The 24,074-nt window shown below is 33.8% G+C and overlaps 1 protein-coding gene across 1 annotated transcript in view; it reads right to left on the bottom strand.

The window, feature by feature from the left end:
• Positions 1–5,109: 5,109 nt before the first annotated feature.
• The window catches only part of cplx1 (complexin 1), a 60,333-nt gene continuing 41,368 nt past the window's right edge, over positions 5,110–24,074 (bottom strand). Inside the window, exons 3-4 of the mRNA XM_088908501.1 lie at positions 22,285–22,460; positions 5,110–10,489 (exon numbers count right to left, since the gene is read on the bottom strand). Coding sequence (XP_088764627.1) covers positions 10,292–10,489; positions 22,285–22,460 — 374 coding nt within the window. The 3' untranslated portion in view covers positions 5,110–10,291. The remainder of the gene's footprint in view (positions 10,490–22,284; positions 22,461–24,074) is intronic.

Here is a 24,074-nt window from a genome sequence, read left to right as displayed (position 1 = left end):
GGAAAACAAAGAACAGGACAGGTGAGATGTGTATCCAGAAAGCGAGTGATCAGAAAAAGGAAATGGAAAACGCAGAAAAAGAAAACGCTTTACAGGATAAAAACAATAACAACAGTAGTGGCTGGGCAAACGATTTTTTTTATCGAAATACAAATTGAGATACTGTACTGTATAATGATGTGCATGAACAAAGGTATACTGCAATTTTCCTTAGATACGCGATTAATGCTTCGTAGGAGGAGGCGGTCTTTTCCTCTTGTCTAACAGTTTGTCCACAAACAAAACATTCCTGTTAGACAAAAGGAATTGAAAAAAACCAATTTTGTCAATGAAAACCGGTGTGTGTGTCTCTCCCTGCTGGATGTTCCTCTCACAAACTGCTGAATGAATAAAATAATTTTATTGAAAATGCGTTTGCGATTGTCTGGTATTTAATCTGGTCCCTTTTAACTGTTTTTCGATCTACTGTATTGCTTTGAGATGCCACTTTTAAAGGCGATATGTAAAATAAAGTTTTTTTTATTATTGTTATAGAGAAACATGATCAGATTTTCCCTGGTTCAGAAAAAAGATCTAAAGTGCTACACATAACTTTCTTAATTCGATGTATTTAAAGCAGTGAACTACTGTAGGCGTCACATAACATTCAGAAATACAATCACGTATTTGACAAATAAAAACGATTATAATCTAATCCTTCCACGTTTGATCCCAAAATCCCAAGAAATATAAATCTTGACGGGTAGAAAGCTATGCTGAAAGTTTATTAAGATGCTTAGAAGACAAAGATACTGTATCAATTTATGTTGCATTAGCCTGATTATGATTAAAAAACACATATAATTAAACACGCGTTTGCGATTTAAATCAGAACACGATTTAAATCAATATCGATTCCATATTATATTAGCAGAAAAGCTTAAAACTACCACTTTTTCACACGCTATTTCACATGCTAGTTAAATACTTCGATGCTTAAAATCGTTAGGGAGAAATGGAATACCGGTGTGTATTTTTCCTTTAAAGTGCCGAATCCTGGAATCTGACTGGCTGACACCCCTCTGAAGTGGTTCCATAAAATCTGGTATACGGAAAAGAAAGCGTTGATAAATACAAGTGTCTTTTAATACACTCTTTGCTGTGCTCTTGAGGCATGACTTTTTGCATGACTCCAAGGCATGACTTTTTTATGTATAAACATCAGTATTTACTGCTATTAATTACTGTACGATTTATAGTTGAAATCTGAGCCTAGATATAAAGTTAGATATAAAGTTAAAATCTTGACAAAGCAATGTAGGAAATACAGAGAAAATAAATCCTTTCTGACATCTAAAATCAGTTTCGATCAAGGTCTCTAAAACGAACAAGAAAAAGAAGATTTTCGGAGGGCAATTACGCTGTGTTTATATAGAATAAGTGATTTATGAGCAATCTAATTTCTTGTTCGTTTAAAACAGTGAAATGTCAGCTGCAAAAGATCGCACCAGAAACAGCACTCTCTCTGCCTGTCATAGACGTTCAGGAAAGGCTGAATGAAGTCATGTCAAGTACAATAATTCGGAGATCAATAATAACAGTTGTAGGACAGTATATAAGGAGGATAAGGATTTTGAAGTTGACTCGAAATCTGATAGGTAACCAGTGCAAGGACTTGAAAACAGGTGTAATGCATCCCTGATAGGATTCTTGCTGTCATATTCTGAACATATTGAAGATTGCTCAGTGTGGATTTAATTTCCCCAGTGAACAGGATGTGCATTTATTAATTCTAGAAAAAAAGCCTTTCTTGATTTCTCTAGTTCTTAGTTTCTCTAGTTCCCTTTAAAATAAACTATTATTCCACAATGCAGAGTATTACATGGCCAGTATTTACACATGATATTTGTGATTTAAAGAAATTAACACAAGCAGCTTTTGGAGATTTAAGTGTTGGCTGAGTTATTGCAGGATAAAAGACTAGAGATGTTGGCAAGAAGAAGATAGTTTGGGGAAAGCTGAGGAATACACTTATAACAAGAACACTTCCTAATGGGGTTAGGCATACTTTTGATGAAGATGATGAAGTTAACAGACTATATGTTTACATAGATACTGAAATAAGGATTGTATTTTAGATTATGTGTAGTTGCTGGCATTGAACTGTGTGTTGGATGCACATGAATTGAAGGAATGGGCAAACATAGCTGATGCGGATCCACAGAGCCAGCATATTAAGATGTTTATAATTAGAGGCAATTTGTTTAAATAACTAGGTATGGATACTGATGTGCAAGAGAGGTGGAAAGGCTGTTTCCTTAAGCCAGCAGTAAAAAATATTTTATTCTCAGTGAGATGCTGCCATTTCATAGTGGGTTTCTAACACTGTGTATAGTTCCATCCACACAGTGCCTTTACTTCCATTTCTAATCTCTTTATCCAGTACAGAGGATTTGGAGCCTATCCCAGTAAGCAACGGACACAAGGCAGAATACACCCTGGACATAGCGCCAGTCCATCACAGGACAGACAGACACAAACACACACAGACCAGGGCCAGGTTTCCCATAAACTAATTAACTTACCAGTATGTTTTGGAGTGCGAGAGGGAGTCATATCACACATATGGAGAAAAACCATGTAACCCAGAGAGAACATGTAAACCCCACACACACAGAATGGCAGGAATTGAACCTAGGACCCCAGTGCTGCAAGATAGCAATGCTAACCACTTTGCCACCATTATAAATGGATGGATATCTTAGTTATCTTTCTAGTTCACAGGTTTGCATGCATAATTTAATTTTGAAAGCCACTGAGACATCAGGTACTACTGTTGTATTTATGAAAAAGAAACAAAACAAAAAACATACTAACAACTGTGCCATCCTACGCCTTAGCTAATACATTTTATTATTCATAAACAGTTAACATTGTTAGCAAAATATTTTGAATTATATTTAACCCTATTTTTTCTTTAGTTTTGTATTTAACTTATTATATGATAGTCAGACTTAATGTATATTTGAACAATGAAAATATATTTTTACAAGATTTTACATTAAGCACTTAAAATTAATATGGTTAATAATAGTAAACTGTAACATGCTGTAACAAGATCGGTTAAACAGCGAAGAAAATGCTTTCAGAGAAAATGTTTCAGGTGTGAAGAACATAGATCTCCAATGCAATTTCAACCAAACCTGTTCCCACACACCCCGCCCCCACTACCATTAGAATATACACAAAGCACTCAAATCTTTCGAGCTAATGATCAGGTGACCCGAGAGAGAGCGAGAGAAACACCAAGGGGTATCACCAAGGGTATTAATAATACGATCTATAGTTGAAATCTGAGCCTAAATAAAAAGAAAAAGCAAGTGATTAGGTTTATGAGCAATCTAATTACTTATTCGTTTAAAACGCTATATAAAATAAAGTTTATTATTAATTTGCTGCACAGAGCGGTGAATATTGTTATGCATAAGACAAAGATAACGATCCTGATCAGTTTAGAAATCTGTGTACGCTGTAAGGTTTTTACTTCTTAAACTTTTAAAGTACACGTTTTGAATAGAAAGAAATCCTCTTCCTGTTACAGTATGTATAGCAAACTAGCACGTCTTTTTTCTCCAATCAGAGGGGTGTCAGATGGTGTCAGCCAATCACCATTCTGCGTTGGGTAGCAACGGGTGACTGTTCTCAGGCGGAAGATGTAAACAGCTTAATGTTCGTGTTAAATAATTTTTTAAAATTCAATTAAACGGGCACAATTAAGACATTAAATATACATATACATACTGTATACAGTACAGTTTGCATACGGTAATATGTTACGCGATTAAAAAATAAATAAATAAAACTGGAAGGTTCAGCACCAGCTGGATTCGAGCACACACCCTGCCCGTTGGCAGGCACGCACCTAGACCAGTCGGCTACAGTCAGCTCGCATGAGCAGGCAGGCGAAACAGCCCTACACAGCCCTGCCGCAGTACACGGATATAATCATACCGTTATTAAATTCTTGAGATACGCGATTCCATATTATATTCCCTTTTAATCAAATTCTAAAAGTATGCTTGTTGACTCCGGTATCACGTTAGTTAAAGACTTCGAAGCTTACAATGTTTAGGGAGAAATGGAATACCGGTGTGTATTTTTCCTTGTGATATTTTAAGCTCTAGTTGAATGATAGGTGTCGCATTTTAAATCATTTTCGTAGTTAGAAATTATGAAACGCCCTGTTAAAAGCAAGGAAGTTTTTATGCCCGTTGAAGTAAAACAAAATGCCTGACAAAGTATGGCTTGGACAGATTCCAAGTGCTTGTACAAATGTGCTAAAGAAATTATACTTTGAGTATACAGCTTGTCCAAAGTCATCCATTATTAATACTATTAGTAATATCTCCGGTAAAGGCTTTGATGCATAAATATTTCTGATAAAGGTAGGTTGTGTACTTTTGTCCAACTGAGCAATCTTGCTTTCATAAAATATACCAACATTTTAATGACTGAAGATTAACATGCTGTAATACACTGTTCAAAATTAAAGGCTCAAATGCTGTACATGAGAGGTTAAGCTCCCCCTGGCGGTTTTACAAGGTGACGCCGGATAGTTTCCGGCAGAGCGTCAAATGACGCGCGATTAACACGTCACACTGCGTGACACTGCGAGATGCCGCGCCACGCCCACCGGGGTATGCCGCAAAATAACGCACGCATTTTGAATGGCTGCATCTGTAGTAGCTGTGAGCTCTGTTATCCTACATTTCTAATATTTCTGAAATGTAGCAGAACAGAAATTGGTCTACATTTCTGGAAGCCTAGGGATAGCCCTGTGTTAAAATAATAAGTGTTAATGAACAAAATAGGTGTTTTCCCTTAAACAACAAGATTTTCTGGGTTACTGTATGTGAAGCATAGCTGGGTGACATTTGTACGATAATTCTTCATTAGCCTCAAATCATTGTCCAATCTATACAAATGCAAAAAAGTAATATATTGTAACTGGTCTTAGTGATAATTGTAGTTACAAAATACTGCTCTTTTAATATAATATGGGCTATTTTTTTCATTTGCACCTTTATATTTATAGATCTACATGGTGCTAGAAACCAGAGGGGGAAAAAGTAATATGAAATCACTTTATTTTTAGTGTTCTGTGATTCCATTATGAAAGGAACAATACAGTCTAGAATATTTGACTTGATGCCATGCAATGAGAGCTAACATGGAATAGAAACACACAGGAAACACAGACGTCTCTTAAATCACTGTTGCAGAGCAAATGCATGCACACAAGTGGAAACAAAAATAAAAAAGAAAGAAAAGTATTACAATACAAAAAAATGCACCAACTATACAGAATTTTGAATACAAGCACCAGAAGACATAAGAAGAAACATCTATACACATAAAAGTACATCAGAAATAGCATATTTTTAACACATAGGATAACACGTAAAGACAATGCAGAGAAATGTTAGACAAATACAGTCGGGCCACATCTAAGGAATCATTTTTAATTAACTATTTTGATAGATTCATGGTGTTCAATTGTGTAGCAGAGTTTTTATAGGTAAAGCTTACAATTAAAGTGATGATGTAAGGATATGAAGTGACTCGGCACATACCGTATACATTTCTGAATGTTCATGTCTGAAACACAGGGACTTGGAAAAATAATATATCAATGAATGAATAGACTCACAAATCAGACAAAAACAAAATTGCAAGCCCATTTTTTATATGAGGTTTTTGATGTAGGTAGTACTTATGTGAAGACAATCCAGATTTTGTATCATTTTTTCTCCAAATAAGGTGAGATTCTGAAAATGTTAATTATGAATACATATATAGCAGATCCAGCAACCGTTTCTGGTCATATATGGAAGACAGCATTTTTGGATCAGGTTAGTGTTAATGTTGATATTAATGACTATTTCTAATATGATATGCAACTATTTATTTATACCAGAATAACCCAGGACAACACACAATCTAATGTGCTGAAACTTATTATACCTGCTTTCTCGGTCAGTGGAAGGCTTTATTGACAATATGTGCAGCAAAGTAATCAGGAAATGGGTAAATTAGATTTCTTTTCCATTGTCTCTTGCTTTATAATTGGTAATTTAGCATGACTTTTTTCCTTTGATACCAGTGTAACATAAATTACAATACTGTTCTACTATTTCAGTAGCACTACACATAAGTCTTGCTTTTAGTAAAAAGTAATAAAAAGTAAACAAGCAAGGATGAAAAATGAAAATTATAACATTTTCAGAAATTAAAAGTCCTGAAGGAAGATAATGTTATAAAATTAAATGACCAAATGAACGTCAGGCTTACAAAAACTTGTTTTAAAAATAAAACATTTAACAAATTCTTATCCTCAGGTTAATAAAATGATGGGGTATCAAATAGCATAGTTTAAGATATCAACTACTCCTATTCATTTGTTTTTACATATCCCATAAGATTTAAATTGTATTAAATAAGAAATAGAAGTATTTAGATATTTTGCTCTGCTTCCTGATATATTTTGGTTCAATAAATCAAATGTGTATATGACTGATTAAATATATAATACATATAAATAAATAATTCATACACTTACACATTGCAATAGTACTAATGTCTTTTTCTAAGCTGTAGTGAAGTTATGCATGATGATATGCAATTTATTACAAAAGGAATTCCCAAAGCTTTCCCAAAAAACTTTTATGTGACAAAATCAAATATAGTTGATTTGTTTGCTTCATTTCATGATCATTTTAATACAATATCCCAGACCAAAGTCAGTGAAATGGCAAACTCCTTACAGATGCGAAAGGAGAAAAGAAGAAGAGAACTTTCAAGGTTGGAGAAAATATGTAAAAAAAATGATATACTTCATATCTCTATGGAAGACATCCCTGTTAATTGTCCTTTTACTTCTGGGATACAAAGCTCTAAATTTGATATTGCTAACTTACCATTTTAAATTATAGGTGTACAATCTTAAGAGATGCTTAAAACATACATTGTATTACAATTAAATATTTTTTTTCTGAATACAATACTCATGGAAGATCTTTGTCATACCTCATGCATTTGTTTATTATTTTCCAAAAAATCAAAAATTGTTTTATGTACTAAATCTCCAAAAATGATTTCAGTGAGATACCTTGCATTTTGACAGGAGGGTTGACAGGAGGGTACATTTTACATTAATTTTGATTACATTTTCTCTCAATCTAAAATGTATTTGTTGTTTAGTTGCTCACAGTTTGTTTTGTACATGTACAAAATGTACAAATGTAAAAACATATTTTTTTCATTCATGAAGGGGCATCTACAAGGTCTCCACAATAGCATCATGGAAGATTATCCAGAACATCACAAACAACTCCAGAATAACAGCTAAGGGTCTGCAGGCCTCTCTTATTGTGGCTATTGTATGTGTTCATGCTTTAATCATCAGGAAAAGACTAAATTCAAGACAAACCACTTCTCTTGAAAAACAAATTTAGAGATCAATGATTTCTTCAGCCCTTCACAAGTTTTGCTGAAGATTTATTTCTGGATTACTTGCAGAATGCTCCCTGGACAGACAATCAAAAGTTTTTGATAATAAAAAAACGTCTTGTCCTCAAAAAAGGAGAAAATCAAACACTGCCTACAATAGAACAACCTTGTCCTAGCAGTTAAACGTGGTGGTGGGAGAATCGTGGCTTGGGGCTTCTATGCTACCTCAAGACCAAGATGCCTTGCCATAATGATAGAACCATGAATTCAACATTGTATCTGCAAATTCTGGAAGAGAATGTCAGACCTTGCTTTTGTCAGCAGAAGCTGTGTCAAAAATGGCATGCAGCAAGACAATGATCCTAAAGATCTGCAACAGAATGCCTGAAGAAGAAAAATAAATTTTGCATTTTTATTGGCCAAATCAAAGTCTGGACCAAATCCCCTTTGAAATATTATGCCAGGAACACTGTTCATACTATGCAATCATAAAATGTCACTGACTTGAAATACATTTTGTGTGAAGAATGGGCTAAAAGTTATAAAAAAACTGTTTATCAGAGAGAATGTCTATTTGAAGTCACTGCTGCTCAAGGAGGTGACATTGGTTACTAAATCTAAGAGATCACATACTTTTTCACACAAGCATATTTATTTAAATAATTATAATATATCTAATGTCTTTATGTCACACAGTATGTTATATTATGTTATTTTCATTTTTTTTTTAGATTTTCATACTGGTCTAATTATATTTTAGATATAAAATATTTGAGAATATTGGCCAACCTAGAGGATTCACAAACTTTTTCTTCACAATGTAAAGCACATGTCAATTATTATCTTTCCTTAAGTTTAATTTTTGTCTTCAAATCTTTAAATTTAAATTCTTGGAGAGTCCAACTTTGACTTAATCACAATTTTGTTCACAAACATGACTTTTAAGCACATGAGCACTGCTTGTCTCTTAAAAGGTAAATTGTATAATAATGTAATTGATTGCAGTTCTTTTTTCTGGTAAGTGCATTGAAAGATGAAAATAAAAAATATAAAAAAGGAAGATTGTCTCATAAATAATGGGATAACTGTATGAGGAGATGTGTAAGAAAACAGTATGATGCAGATAATGCAATCAGGACATAAGTGAGGAGCGTGGGGCTTAACAGTCATAATCATACTCTAATTTTGAGACTGTAACTATTCAATCCAATTTCAGAGGCTTCCAAGAATCTTTTGAACCTATTTACAGTATTCAGAGTACAAACACTAACATGCTGAATAGCTTTCTTAAGAAGCAAGAAAACTGTAAAGCAGATATGTCAATGTATTATAATGGGAAAATTAGCCACAGAAAGGCTTAGCGTAATATTTTGATTTGTCTGTGATTTTTTGAACTAATACAAATTCAATGGGAACTCAGTCCTGCTGGTTTCCTTAACAATTAATAAACAAGTTAGAGCACCATACAAAATATTTAACACGCATTACGTGTCAACATTTGTTAGTGTGCTTTCATAACAGGTATCGCAGCCTTTCAATGTAACTGTAATCATAAATTGCCATAACAAACAATCCATTTTTATCAGGACTTGCTTTTGTGCTGATGTCCTTGCAAAAAACAATGAATACATATCTAGGCTGAGAAGTAAATATCTTTTCTGTGGTATTGTGGTAAGTTGTATTATTTTTCCCACTGCTAGGCAGAGAAAACTACTGTATATATGAAAACTCAATTTTTATTTAATTATTTGAACACACAGCACTGAAGATTATCTGGAATTATCACTTTAGTATTGCAGGCTTCTATCTCAATATTTTTCTATAACTACAGTATATCTTTTATATCAATATTTTTAACCTGCCAGTTATTATAGTACTTCTCTGGAAAACCTGTAATGTTGTCACTGTTTACATCAAATGCATACAAAACATAAAATGATTTAGAACTGTGTATCTCTACTTACATTTTTGACTGTGGAAAAATAGCCCTCTAGACTTTAGCTTTCTGCTACTCTGATCACCATGATGTCACCCTATAATGGAGTTCCTAAGAACATTGCTGAAAAGGTTTTATAATTAAACTTTCTATATTATATACTGTATATCTATGAGTTTATTTGGCTTGTGGATTTCAAGTGTGTTGTCTAATTCGGTTGTGTGACAGAAGTATCTTAAATTGGGATAGCACTTCATTCAATGTTAGGAAGCACACACATTTATCAGATGTTAACATGATGTGATATGTAGAAAACAAAATTAAAACTGAAAGCCAGAATTATTGCCTTTAACCTTTATATAATTCACCAAAAAATTAAATCCTTGTACATATATTCACACATGATTTTATCATTGGCATGCTTGAAAATGGACTGTTTGGATTCAATTTGAAGTTATTTGCTTTTCCAGTTTACAATGTTATGGTAAATCAATACTTATGAAACAAAAGGTGTATTTTATCATAAGTATTCATCCTTTCAGACTAAGGAAGGATATATACATACATGTATGTACTGTATATATTTATATATACTGTATACATATATATATAAATATTATAAATAACAAAACAAACAACAACATATGACTGAGATTTTCCTCAAAGGTAAAGTATGGCTTATACTCTTAGAGTTTTTTATTATTATTTTTGTTTCATATATATAATTATATACTTCAGTGAAACCAGAGGCTATTTACAAATAAAATAGGTGGCACATGATTAACTTGGAACTATTTCCTAAGTCTCTGAGGGAGAATGTATTTGCCATATAAACTAAAGGGTAACAATGAAATATCACTAAAGCTGTTACTTTTTAAACATGTCTTGAAGGGGGCCAGGAAGGTATTTCATGACAGTATCTATGATGCTCTCTTCCTCCTCTTCTGCTTCATCACCACAGCCAGCAGGTATGGCCTTCTTTGGGCGAGTAAGACTGCCTTCTGCAGCAACCTCCAAAGCAGCTTGAGCTTCCGCCTCCCGCTCCTCCTTCTTCTTTATGCCGTACTGAAAAAGCAACAGAAAAAAAACAAGGTACAACTTTGCAAGTTAAAAGAGCTGGATTTTTAGTTCTCAAAAGCAATGACTCTGTTGTCACAATTTATGAAGACCAACCGTCCATATCAGCTTAGACTCAGAGTTTACTCAGGAGTTAAATGTTTATTAGTGAAAGTGGAAGAAAACATGTTGATGAAGCCAATAGAACTTACAATCTTGTCATCTGCTCAATAAAATCCAAAGATGGGATTCTGATTGCTCTGTAAGTTTATTTTTAAAGCAAAGTGAGAAAGGGGAAGAGAGATTTATTTTATTCATTCATCAACTCTAAGGCATATTGAAAAAGAAGTCTCAATGCTTAGACCTGCTGCCTGTGAAAATTCACATAACAGTCAAAGTCTGAGGTAAATACTGTAGTTTGTATCAAGCTTTTAGAAAATGCTGTTTTATATGTGCAGTGCCTTGCAAAAGTATTCAGAACCTTCCTAGGGTGTTCTGTTCTGTGAAAGAGCAAAATAATGCACTAGCAATTTCACTAACTGAAGACTTCTAAGGGCAAGATAAGTAACAGCAATTATCAGCAAAAACTAATGAGGAAAAAATGAAATATGTTGATTGCATATGTATTCAGATCCATGAGCTCAATATTTTGTAAGAAACACTTTTGGCAGCAATAAGTATTTTTTAGTAAGGCTCAACCAATGTTATACAATGGCTTGGAGAAATTTTTGCCAATTCTTCTAGGCAGATTTACTCTTGGTTTCTCAAGTTATTTGCGGATCACTTATGGACAGGAGTTTTCAAAGTCTTTCCACTGAATCAAAATCAGAATTGTGATTGGGTCACTCAAGGGTATTCACTTTCTTAGTGTTATGCCACTCCAGGATAGCTTAAGCCATGTGCTTTGGATCAGTTTCAAGCTGAAGGATTAATTTTTGTCCTAGTATTAGTTCTGAGACAACTTTTCAACAATTTGCCTGTGCTTTCTTCCAGCTCTGTTCTCACAAATCTTGACAAGTTTCAAATCACTGCTGATGAATAGCAGTGATATTGCATAATTCTTCCACCACCATGCTTCACAGTAGGAATAGTGTTAACTGAGTTATCCATGATGTTGGTTTTGTGTGAGACCATGTAATGTTTTGCATTTAGATAATAAAATTTTCATTTTTACCACATTTACAATAACACTTACTGTAAATGGATCTTAAATTCTTAAATGTATCTTATGGATGTCAAATTCTATTTGAAATTTGAGATTTTCTACTCTGTCATATCAGCCAGCTTTGTAGAATGACTGGGATATTGTTGACATTTTCTCCCATCTCTGCCACTGAACTCAGTAAGTCTTTCAGGGGTCAATGCTTACTTAAAAAGGTTACTGTACCTCCTTGCCTGGTTTCTCCTTGGAGGGATAGTCTGATCTACAGTATGCAATTTCTGGGTGCTTTCCACCTCTTAATTTTTGTTTCCCCATGCTCAAATAAATATTAAATGTCTTTGAAATGTTGTAATACCTTTCTCCAGATCTGTGCTTTTATACAACTTTTTCCGTTCATTGGATCTTGGTCTTCATGGTGGGATCTTTGCTTCAAATTCACTACCTTGCTTAGAGAGATGAATGTATTTATTCTGAAATAATGTGAACCACTATTATTGCACACAGAGAGAGGCCACTTAATTAATTGTGTGGTTTGTTAAGGTTACTGTGTGCACCTATATTTATTTAGGTTTGCCATGACAAAGGATTTGAATACCTATTTAATCATGACCTATCCAATTTTCTTTCATATTATCTACTGTACTTCTTTCATTTTGTGTTTTACTTTGAATATATGGAATAAGTTGTGTATATGCCGTTCATTGCTTTTCAGGCAACATAACTGCATGCTTAAAAGCAATAAATATGAAAACAGTGGAAGGGCCTGGTCAAGACAATGTACAGTATGTAAGGTATAGTAGACTAGGTCATCTAGTTTTTATTTGATATAAATGAAGAAAGTCTTAAAAAAATTAAACTAATCAGGAGATCCTTAGAAATACAAACAGTATAGATGTTTAAATCATATGATTATGAGGGAGGCAAAATTGCATGTTACTTAGTGTTCCTGTCTCATAGGTCCTTGGGTGTTGGGGTCAGTTTTGGACTGGGATACATTACACGTGGTGTTTTCAAGTTGATTTTTGCTATTTTGTGCTTCAGATTCCTTGAACCTTCCAAAACATGCTCACTAGGCTGTCTTGTGTTTCGACTATCCCTTTATTATTGTGTACTTTATGTGTATGCCCTGCAATAATCTTATCAAGTATAGTCCCTATGGGTTGTCACAAACCTTACCAGGAAAAAGCGTCTTTCTGATACTGGATAGATGAGTGCATTTTAATATGGATAAATATGAATGTGAAATGAAGAAGATGAAAGTGTACAGTAGTTTCAGCAGTATCAAAGCAAAGCAGAAAAAAAATGTGCTGAAGCCGACATCATTTGTGAACAATTCTGCATTATTGTCCCCAGCTGTTGCTCATAGACTGACCTACTTTCAATATCAGCTGAGTCCTCATCACATGTGTCATAGCAAGGGTAATCTAGAAATAGTTTCTCTCTACTTCTCTTAAATTTGTATTTTAATGACAAAGTCCTGAAATAGAAACAATATTTTAACATTTTTTTTTTTAATTGCCAGCAATACTGTAATGGACTTCCACTTCTTTTCCTTTCTTTAATTCACTCCTAATAGTCACTAAAATACTTTGTATAATAACAGTTTTATTAAAACTTTAAAATGATGCCCAACTCTCTATAATCAATACTGATTGAACTGCCCATTATTTTAAAGTCTGACCACAATTCTCAGAGGGTGTCAACAGCTTTTATCATTATATTACTCATTAAGAAACTTCTTGGTATTTTTTTAATTTATATTTTTCTATATTCTTCTAAATACAAATAGTATAAATGAACGTTGGATATATAGGATATGATTAATTAAACAAATATGCTAATATTTTTTTTGTTTGCACTCACATTTCCTTCCTACATGTGCTCTGCAATGAACTATTCTAATTATTCTAATGTTTTCCTTCATTAAAGGGAATTTAAAGTAGATTTTGAAATTTAAGACGAGGTAAGGTGATAGATGTAGAAGAGTGTGGCTTTTAGTTGTAGCCTTACGCCAAGTAGATGGATATTTTTTTATTTTTCCATACTGGAAACCTATCCTTGAGCCTATTCGTGATTCTTTGACCCCAAAACCTAACAGAATGTTAACTATCACTGATATTCTGATGTGATAAAACAATGTAGACACATGGTAACTCAGGGTTCTATGTCAACCATCACTGATGCAAACTCCCTTCCTGAGCTACGCATCTGTCACCTAGATCATGCTTATGCGGCATGACTAGGCACCATCAGGAAATGCAAAGTGATAAAGAAAAAAAGCACTGTGACAGTGCTGCAGATAGAAAGCAATGACATCCTGTCCTGCGTGATGTCTGACACTGATGCATTCAAGTAGAAAATAAAAGTCAGCCTTTCTAGCAAAAAATGCTTTCCTTTCCATAAATGGATTGTTGCCATCTGTGTACTGCTAAATATGTGTGTGTTTGAAGGAGGCAGGCTTTTTCAGCAGGAGTGCATTGACCTCCCATTGTGCATTTTAAGCATAAAGACCCAGGAAGCCAGGTTTTAAGGGCAACTGTTTTTTTTCTTAAATAGCCCTGAATGTTAATGACATACTCTAGGCTTTTGCCAAAGTAATTGAGAAGTGACACTTAATGTAACACAGGCTGGAAACAACGTACAAAACCTTCTTGTGAATTGGATTCACAGGTTTCCTGTTTAATAAAAAATAAACATTTACTCTGTTCTCATTTTCTTTCTTAAAATCCCCATTCAATTTAACAGTGTTATCCTGCAATAAATGATAAACCATTATCTAGATAAAGCACAATTTAAAAAGGCAAAATCTGAGGAAGCCTTTGTTTGGAACACGTTGTACCATGAATACAATATGTACATAATACCATTCTCTTTCAATACCCTTGAAAATATTTCCAATAATAGCATGATACAGTACATAATTACAGTATATTGTATGAAGAAGTTGAAGTAACGTCTGAGCTGTAAAGTATAAAGTAAAGGGAGCAATATCAGCAATAGCAATATTGTATCTTTTTCAGAGAGTATCCTACTGGTATACTGTTAAAACAGAAATAGACCGCCCAACAAAGTCAAGGAGCATGTCAGACCAATAAGGATCAAAGATCTATCCAAACTAACAGTTCCGTATTTTACCTCTAGGTGTAATTACACTGACCTTTCTATATGTGTCCTTTCACAATGAATCAAGGACCTAGTTAATCTTCCTCCAAATAGATATCAGAAGTCAAAATTATCCTTAAACTAGGCTGACATCTTCCTCATGTTATCATTGGATAATACCTTTCTAAGTTTCTCTATTCATTCACAGATTCTGGCCTGTTACAATTTCCCAGAAAGTTTTCTCCTAGGTTCCCATCACATTAAACCCCCTTTCTCAACTCCTGTATCTATTCTTACATTTTCTTTTCTTTGTCCTTCTTATTCATACTTTTCTTAACATTCCTGTTCTCTCCTTCATTCTCCCACACACCTGAAGAAGGTTTTTTTTTTACTTTTTTCATTCCATTTTTAAGTGTTGAATTAAATACACTTATTCATTTTCAGCTTGCATACTGACACAGTTCCTCACTTCATTTCTTAATATAGACATAATTCATATGTTTTTTCCTGTTCTAAATATTCAGCCCTGAAAGTAAAAAGGATAATGACTTTGAAACTATTGTTACAAATGGGGGGGGGGGGTACAAAATGAAGAAAATCAGAAATGACCGAGTGGATTAATCAATACATAAATTAAATAACTCCTAACTTGTAAAAAAATTATGCCAAGCTGCTGGTATAGTTAGAGGCACATGGATTCTTTGTTCTCCGGCACTGCGTATGTGAAAAGAGTTACAGGCACATTGAGTTAAACAAATATTTTTTAACAATGACAATACATACACTAAACAAAAAACAACACAAACATACAAAGCACAAGTTTTGCTATTTACAAACATTCAAATAGGACATCCCAGAGGCCTAATGTTATAACCACTCAGAAAAAAAACAGACTGTTACCAGGTATTTAACTCTTAAATAATGCCTACAAAGTCCAAAAGACAAGATAAGCTTTATTTTAAACTAAATAGAATACAACCTGCGATTAAATCTCTCTCTCTCTCTGTGCCTAATCCAAAAATGCACTCAATCATCAGGAGAGCCCGTTCTTAACTCATGGATTCTTTACACAGGAAATCAGATTTCTACAGAAAACCACAGAAAGCTCTCATAACCCTAACAGGGTTTAAATGCATAGCTTCAATCTGGTCTTCTTGGGTGATGTGGAACAAGTAGCCCTCTCCCTCTCTCTGTACTGTTCGTGCATTGATAAATAAATCTTGATTGATTGATTGATTGATTGCTTGTCCAGGCAGTATAAATCAGAAGGCTTACATATTAAATGCTTCTCTCTTTTGTTTCTTGTCTTTCTTTTGTTTTCTCCCCTTTACTGTGCACCTTTGTTCTACTTTGTACTTTGTTCCTGGACTGTTGAATGACACATAATCATTTACCTAGAACTTAATTAACTAAGATAAAACAAGGTAAACTGTAGGACTGTCTTGATCACTGAATCTGGGACACTTACATCTCAGCAAAGATCGCCTTGTTGACACTAATGTTGACACTAGCCAGGTGCTCCCCATTGTATCTAGATTCACTTTAAAATAGTATTAAAACATAATATCATAAAAGTATTAAAACAATATCATAAAAATGTGTGATACCTCTAAGGGCATCATCTTTGAAGGATTGTACTTTTCCTGAGAAATCATTCAGTTTATGAGTACTATTGCCTGCACTAAAATGGCCGCAAGAGAATGCCAAGACATCAGATGCATCAACTGCTTGCTGGAACAGGGAACAGCTGTGCGTCCTTTTCCTGCTTATAAAAATGTACAAAAGAGATAGAAGGTTGCCACACTCCAAATGGTGCTGTAGTGGATACACTGTTTTGAGTGTGATAGTTGAAAACAGATCATGGTAAGACTTGAGGCTAAGAGAAAAGGATAGAAATCATGACTAGACCTGAGGTTGGAAGAGAGCAATATAGCAACTGGAAGACCTATGATGAGAGAAAAGCCGTAAGAAAGAAAACCTAAAGATCCACGGGAGAGGATTTAAACTGAAACAAGACTAAGGACCAGAGAGGGATGCTGAATGGAAACAAACAAACCTGACAAGGACATTGATAAACTGTGTTTTTTATTGCAAGATAAACAAACTAGTGGCAGGTTAACTGTCCTAAGTACTTAGACAGACAACTTTAAATTAGTCAGGAGATCAAACTATGATCTAGGCATTCTTTTAGTTTTTATTTTTATTTTTACATTATTTTTGACACAAATAACAAACACTCTTAAATTGCATGGTCAGCGCTGGATATATCTCTCTACTTGGCCCTCCTATATTGGTGCCCTTGTGGTGTCCATGCCCCCAATTGCATCACAATTGATAAATTGATGATAACATGATAAATTGATGATAATTGATATCAAATTGATAACAAACTGTTTCCTTCCAAAGTGACACATCTCAAAAAGTCAAAGAGCAACTTGAGAGTTAACTCAAAAAGTTAATATTAATAATATTATCATTATGCAAGTAAATTTTGCAAAACCCATATATAAAAAAGAATTAAGACAGAAAATATGATATAATCTGCTTTTTAAAATTCTTAATGTCCCCCCAAATGTTGAATACCTTACAGTTTGTGTTTGTTGTGAAGTTCTGTAGAATCCCTTTTTGTATACAGGGGCATATTAGGCTTTAAAACTCTATCTTTGGAAAATAATAGCAAAAACACATTAGTAGCATTCAACCTTCATTCCTGTATCAGAGCTTGTTACTTCTTTCTGGCCAGACACATGACATAGTTTTTAATTTTGTCAAAAAAAATCAAATGTAATCTTTTGATGTACAGTACCACTGCAATATAAAGTGTTTGAAATAATTGGGTAAAGTATACAATGCAAAGTACACATGGTATAATATTTTTTATGCCAAAATAAAATGTTGCCTGAGAACTAATTTAATTCTGACAAATTGCACAAGTGCAATATATTAATACTGAAGAAACTCTTCAAAGTGGTGAATACAATCACTCATTGTAAGGAAATCACACATAACAATCATATAAAAGTCAAAAGTTTAGCTATAAGACATTACTCCTTTTACCATATTGCAGTAAAGCTTTACATTTCACCCAGTGCTATTTGCAAACCCATGAAGAAACTACTGGTAATTGGAACTGCTGACAATATGAATGAGAGATGATGACAATAGCAGTAAAGGAAAAAAACTAAAAAGAACTATCCGAAAGTCATGTCAAATTTCTCACAGTAATTTGACAGTTTTGACAGGTAAGTTGCTATTTGGAAATCTTTGTTGAGAGATAACATTACAAAGACTGAAATGGACAACAGAAATTAAACCATGGTGTAATCAACCATAGAAAAAAGTGCTCTTCACAAATGAGTGTGATTGCCCTTTAGCAATAATCATTGGCAGTTTGTACACTACAAAATCTGTAGTAAAATATTGGGTGGATCGACAAAAGTGTTGAGCTTTATCTCAGACATATGTATTGGAGGGCTTGCATACATCTGGTAATAATTTATGCCATTAGATAATTTCCTGAGGAACGTTCCCCATTGATCATCTTTCAACATCCAAATTACCCCAAATACACAGACTATGTAGAGAAAACATCATCGTGATATATATTTCTTTTAGAACTTGATTTTCCCACTCCATTGTAGGCAATATGTGTAAACAAAAATGTTATGAGAAAGGATTCTCTGATGAGGGAAATACAGACATTTCATGATGCTTTAAGAACAACAGAGTAATAAGTAAACATATGAAAAAGGTGAAACCAAAGTTTCCATAAAATGTAACTCTGTTGGGTAAATGGTAGTTTATTATTATTTATTTATTCATTAAAGATACTTTACAATTACAGTAAATCAACTGATAAACCAAATATATTCCATGGTTCGTGTTGTACAAAGTTACATTATGTTTACAGTGGGGAATTTTCCAATTCCTTTGTGTATTTTTGGCTTGTAAACAGTTAATGTTCTGTGTGTTTTAATCTTTTCTTTCTGATCAGAAAAACTCATTATTTTATTCAATATGTCATTTTTTCACTGTCAAAACTGTAGTAACACTGACAAGTTGATTTGTTACATTGAATGATGCTTCTCCTAGTGTATGGAGTTTCAGATATTTTATCTGTGTTGCAGAGATGCTTTCTTAACTTTGATCTTCAGTATTGAGTTTGCTTATGAGTACAGCAAAAATGTTACAGACAGAATAATTCTATGACCTAACTAGGTTGTACTATACAGAGCAACATGGAGAAAAAAAAACCTCTATGACATTAACCTAAGCACAGATTCCACTGGTCCCAAGTTGATAAATAGCAAAGAAGGTTCTGCTCTTTCACACTAGGTGTTAATTTACTGCAGAGTATATGGGAGCAGTGTTATTCTAGAAAGAATTTCACAATAACACCACTCCCAGAATAACCTTGTTATGCTGCAGCAATGACATCACTGTATTCATGTGGTGCATTTCTTACCTCACTACTGCAGTACAACCATATAAAATGCTTTCTCATGCTGAATAAGTATTGCTGGCTGGTTGTTGTTAACCCTGTTTCTTGCAGTTCATTTTGTTAAGTAATGAGCCAAAAATAGATGTTATTTTAAGTATTAATAATTCTTACAGCATACAGTAATGCTGTATGCTGTACTGTTCGTGTATTGATAAATAAATCTTGATTGATTGATTGATTGATTGTCCAGGCAGTATAAATCAGAAGGCTTACATATTAAATGCTTCACTTAGAAGAACAAGGATTATCTCTGATGTGAGACCATATTAAGTTACAGTATGAATTTTGTTGTACTATACATGCCTACTTGGAATATGCCATGTGCATTCACTGTTACATTGTTTTCATTTCAATACATTTTACATAGGTCTAAAATACACTTCATACTGTACATTTTCATACATATCAAAGGTAAAATCATAGTTGGAATATATTTACATAATAGATACAGTATGCATAATTCATACAAGATGCAAAATAATATGTATACTGTACTTCCTGTGTGGGGCAAAAAAAAAGTCAATATTACATTAAAATTCACAGTGTCATTGCAGTATTCACTACATATGTGTCCATGAATCATATAGGCTGGTTAAAAACATTATTTTTCATATAGATATGTATACAGAAGACTATGTAACTACTTTACGAAATTTTATATATATTACATGTTTTAATATTTTAATTTTAAGTTGTAATTATATGAACTATGATCTGTTAAGAAGAAAAGATAGCTTGCTTTAGTTTTAAGCTACTGAAATTAAACTCTGCTTGCTACTGAAACAAAAAAGGTCAATAGAAAGAGGCATATAAAACTGTTCTCCCAAGTGAACCGTGGAGATTGATGTGCCATTAGAACTGCAGTCTACAATTGACTGAAAAGGTCAGCATTACCTTAGTGTACCATACACTCATTTTTGACAAAAAGAAAGCACATCTACTATTAAATTAATTCAAGACAGAAGCCTTTCTGTACATTTGCAATACACTCATTGAGATGGAATTAACCTGTCTGCTAGACAGTAGTATTCAATTTCAAAGATGTACTCTCTTAGAAAGAGCTAAGCTAAAAAAGAAACAGAAAATGCACATAATAACAAATTGTCACAGAAGTGGTCTTATTTCTGTGTAATTATCAAACTGTTATCCTTGATGATAGTAAAGGGAGCAAACCCATCAAAACTAATCAAAGCCATCAGTTTAAACTGTATTTAAAATATAACTTTTATAACTATGTTTTCAAAATTTGCACTTCTGCTTAACTGGTTTAAGTGTTGTGCTTTTCTACTGTTCAAGGACTTCTGTAAGGTTGATTTTTAAAAGTTATTTTTTAGAAAAAATAAAAATAAAAAAAGTGTTGCATAGTGGAAGAAGTTCCCAGCTGTATTGGATTACATAGAAAAGAAAAAATAATGAATGTGTTAGTAATTTTTATTTTTCAATAATAAAGGGATTGGTAGCCCTGTAGTGTGCTAAGGCTATGGTGAGAACAGCATGGACAGAGAGCACTTTCCGAGAGAGGATCAAGCTAAAGAGACTAAAGGAAGCTCTTGTTGCTCTCAGGATATGAGGAGTAAACAGGCTGGTAAGAGCTATTTGATACAATAATAGGAACAAGTATTTGCTTTGGTTTTCTTTGCTTTGGGTTCAAGACTGAGTATAGTTAGAAGTAGAATACAAGTTTACCTTTAGTTTCTGTATTTTTATTAGATCATTATGTAGTTCTTCGAATTAGTGTCTCTAAATTGTGAGTGTGCCTTTTGAAGGACTGTATACCCATCCAGTGTGTAGTCTCACCTTGTTACCTCTGCTTCCAAAATAGATTCCAGGTTGCTGTGAACCATACAAGGCTCATATCATAGTTTTGACTACAGAAAAACATTTTATTTTCGCACTGAAGAAATTTTAGAAACAAAATATGCACTACAGTACAACACTGCCCTGAAGAAAAGAAATAAGCATAAACTTATTTTTTACTGGGGGAAGTGCATGAAAATATTTGGGGATTTGCAAGACCTACTTTTGGATTGAAAAAAAAATTCAAATTGTTTCCAAAGGTGAAATAATCATTCAGACAATTTATTTGAATTAAATGAAATTACCATAAATTAATATTTTTACCACTTGTCTTTGCAGCATCAGTATTGTAAAACATTTTAAATGTACAATTATAGTTTGTATACTATGGATCTTAGATATTAGTTTGCTGATTTGACTTTCTAATTTGGAAACTTTCATAGGTCACTCTTTAGAAGAAGTATCACTCTAAAATGAAGACAGGCTGAGTTATTTCCCCCTTACAGCACCTGGAATCAAAATCCTGCCAATAACACTGTCACTGATATTAATTTATTTTAGAACCAGTGCCCACGGGATATTTTTAGTTATCTGCCAGTCAAAGTTTCCCAAGGTTCCACAAATTCACACATTACAACTCACAACTCATAGATTAGGCTAATCACATAGAATCAGTGTTCCATTGTCTAGTCTGGATGCAGAACAGAGCACTGATGATCATCACTGTATGTTGAAAGAATTCAGAAATAACTTACATTTATCTCTGGGGAGTTTGCAAAAATGAAAATGCAGTTAGTGCTACCAGGCTAAATTGTTATTAGATTTCCTTTGTCTTAGACCTTATACAGTATATCTTAGAAAGAAATCACTTCCTAATAACTCTTGTTTCATGCTCATTTTAATAATTTGACCCAATCTCATCTGCCTGATTCTGATAATATACTTAGTTATTTAAATTAAAATGAGGAATTCAATTACATTCATGTAACCTTAAACATTGTTGCCTGTGGCTTAACGTAAAATTAAACTAAAAGTCCAGTTTTACCTATTCTACTGCCATCCGCTACATGAAATTATGGCAGCTCTCAAACTTAAATGCCTGACAGCAGAACATGAATGCAAATGAAATTAGACCTGCAAATTTTCTATTTAGAATCCCACATAACTGATATTGATCAGTAGTTTATGAGAAATGACAACACATAATAACATTTGTTATACTGTAGTTATGAGGTTTCTTACCTTATCCCTGATGCCCTGCCGCATTGTTTCTCTTTCAGCCTCCATTTTTGCATATTTTGCCTTCCTCTCCTCCTCCTGTTGCCGAAGAGCTTCTTGTCTTTCTTCTTCCTTCTTTTCTGCATCAGGGTCCTTTTCCTCATCTCCACCAAGCATCTTCCCCATGTCTTTGGTGGCCCCTTTACAAGACAAGAGACAAGAGGCTGTTATTAAAGGAACTGTGATTCACTTAAGAGAACTCACTTAAGGAAAAGTTAAAACAATTCTCTTCTGATGCATCCTTAGCAATAAAACGGTATATTGAAGTTCTGCTTCACCAATTGTCATTCACTGAACCTGCTGGCATGATTTTTATGGGAGTAAAGGACATGCATTGAGGCAGAATAGCTCTATTCTCTATAGAGTGAAATCTATAAGAAGGAGATTGAAAGGAATAAGATGCGGAAGATCAGGTTGTGTTTTTAAAAGGTTAATTTGTAATGTTCTTAAAAGCTATTTTATGGTTTCTAGATGTTATTGTCTTTTACTAATGTTCTTATATATTGGTTAAAAATTAGAATGTATGTAACAGACTGTAGAGGAGCTGATTACTTATCTTTTTTTTTGGATAAATAGCAAGGTGGTTGGGTGTTGGTTGTTGTTTGCTATGCATTTAACCTGGGACAAAGATCCACAGTGAAATTCAAAAACAAAGGAATATATACAGGGAGCAGAATAAAAAAGAGAACCCAAGTGAAAAGCAAATATGTACATTCAGGTAAAGAAATGCTTACACCTACATTCCCGGAGCATTTTTGCATTTCATGCAAACGTAACATAATTAGAATCACTGAAATGGTGAATACAGTATTGTAATGATGGATACAACATTTCTGAATACACAACATCTGGAAGAGAGAGACATGATGAGAGTGGGAGATGTAGCAGTACACATGAAAAAGAGCAGCAAACAAGATGAATCAAGGGTCACAGAATCTGAAAGTCAGATTAAATAAGAACTAAAAACTCATATCTAAGATTATGCAATAGACCACAAAATTCAGATATTAATTTTAATGTACAGTAATCTTATATAATGAAGTCAGGAATGTATGTGTAAAGGAAGAAGTGGTTGTCATGGGAGATTTCAATTATTCTCACACTGAGTGGGAAAACTTGTCAAGGATGTCAGCAGCCTAGTTGTCACTTGTATTTTGTGGGACAACTTAAGGAAGAGAGGCTATGGCAGGGGTGTTGGATGGTAACATCCATCAAGGAATTATTAATAGCCACTCAGAAGAAATCAAAATTTTGTACTACTTTTATAACCAAATGTGGGATGTACAGCAGAAAAGAACCTATCATCCCAAAGTAGTCAAAACAGATGCCAGAATCCATCAAACTTTTAAAGAGCTGCAGATTTCAGCTTTACAGCTTTATTGCCCGTTGTTTCAACAGGGAAAATCATAAATCCATGACTGACTCCTTCGAAAAGGGAATTAAAAGTCCATGTCAGATATAGCTGATTGAAGACTATTGCAAATAAAGGAAAGAAGGGCAAGCCAGTGAATCCAGAAAAAAATGTTAAAAAAAGTCCATCCAATTTATAACAGACAAAGAAAGCTAAATTCAGCCATGAGCTCTGGTATACTGACAGTTATGGACCAGAATTTCACTCATTCATTACATACAAGTCACATGGACAGACAATGGGACAGGACCGTGGGCCTGATGGCAATAGCTGCAAATATGCAGGATGAGTATGTGCAAACCTTGGTATTAAGGAAACTGCCAAGGACACCCAATGTGGAATG

The sequence above is a fragment of the Atractosteus spatula genome, chromosome 1, assembly GCF_055471065.1.
Source record: "Atractosteus spatula isolate fAtrSpa1 chromosome 1, fAtrSpa1.hap1, whole genome shotgun sequence".
Taxonomy (NCBI): Eukaryota; Metazoa; Chordata; class Actinopteri; order Semionotiformes; family Lepisosteidae; genus Atractosteus; species Atractosteus spatula.
This window is presented reverse-complemented; position numbering and strand designations above follow the sequence as displayed.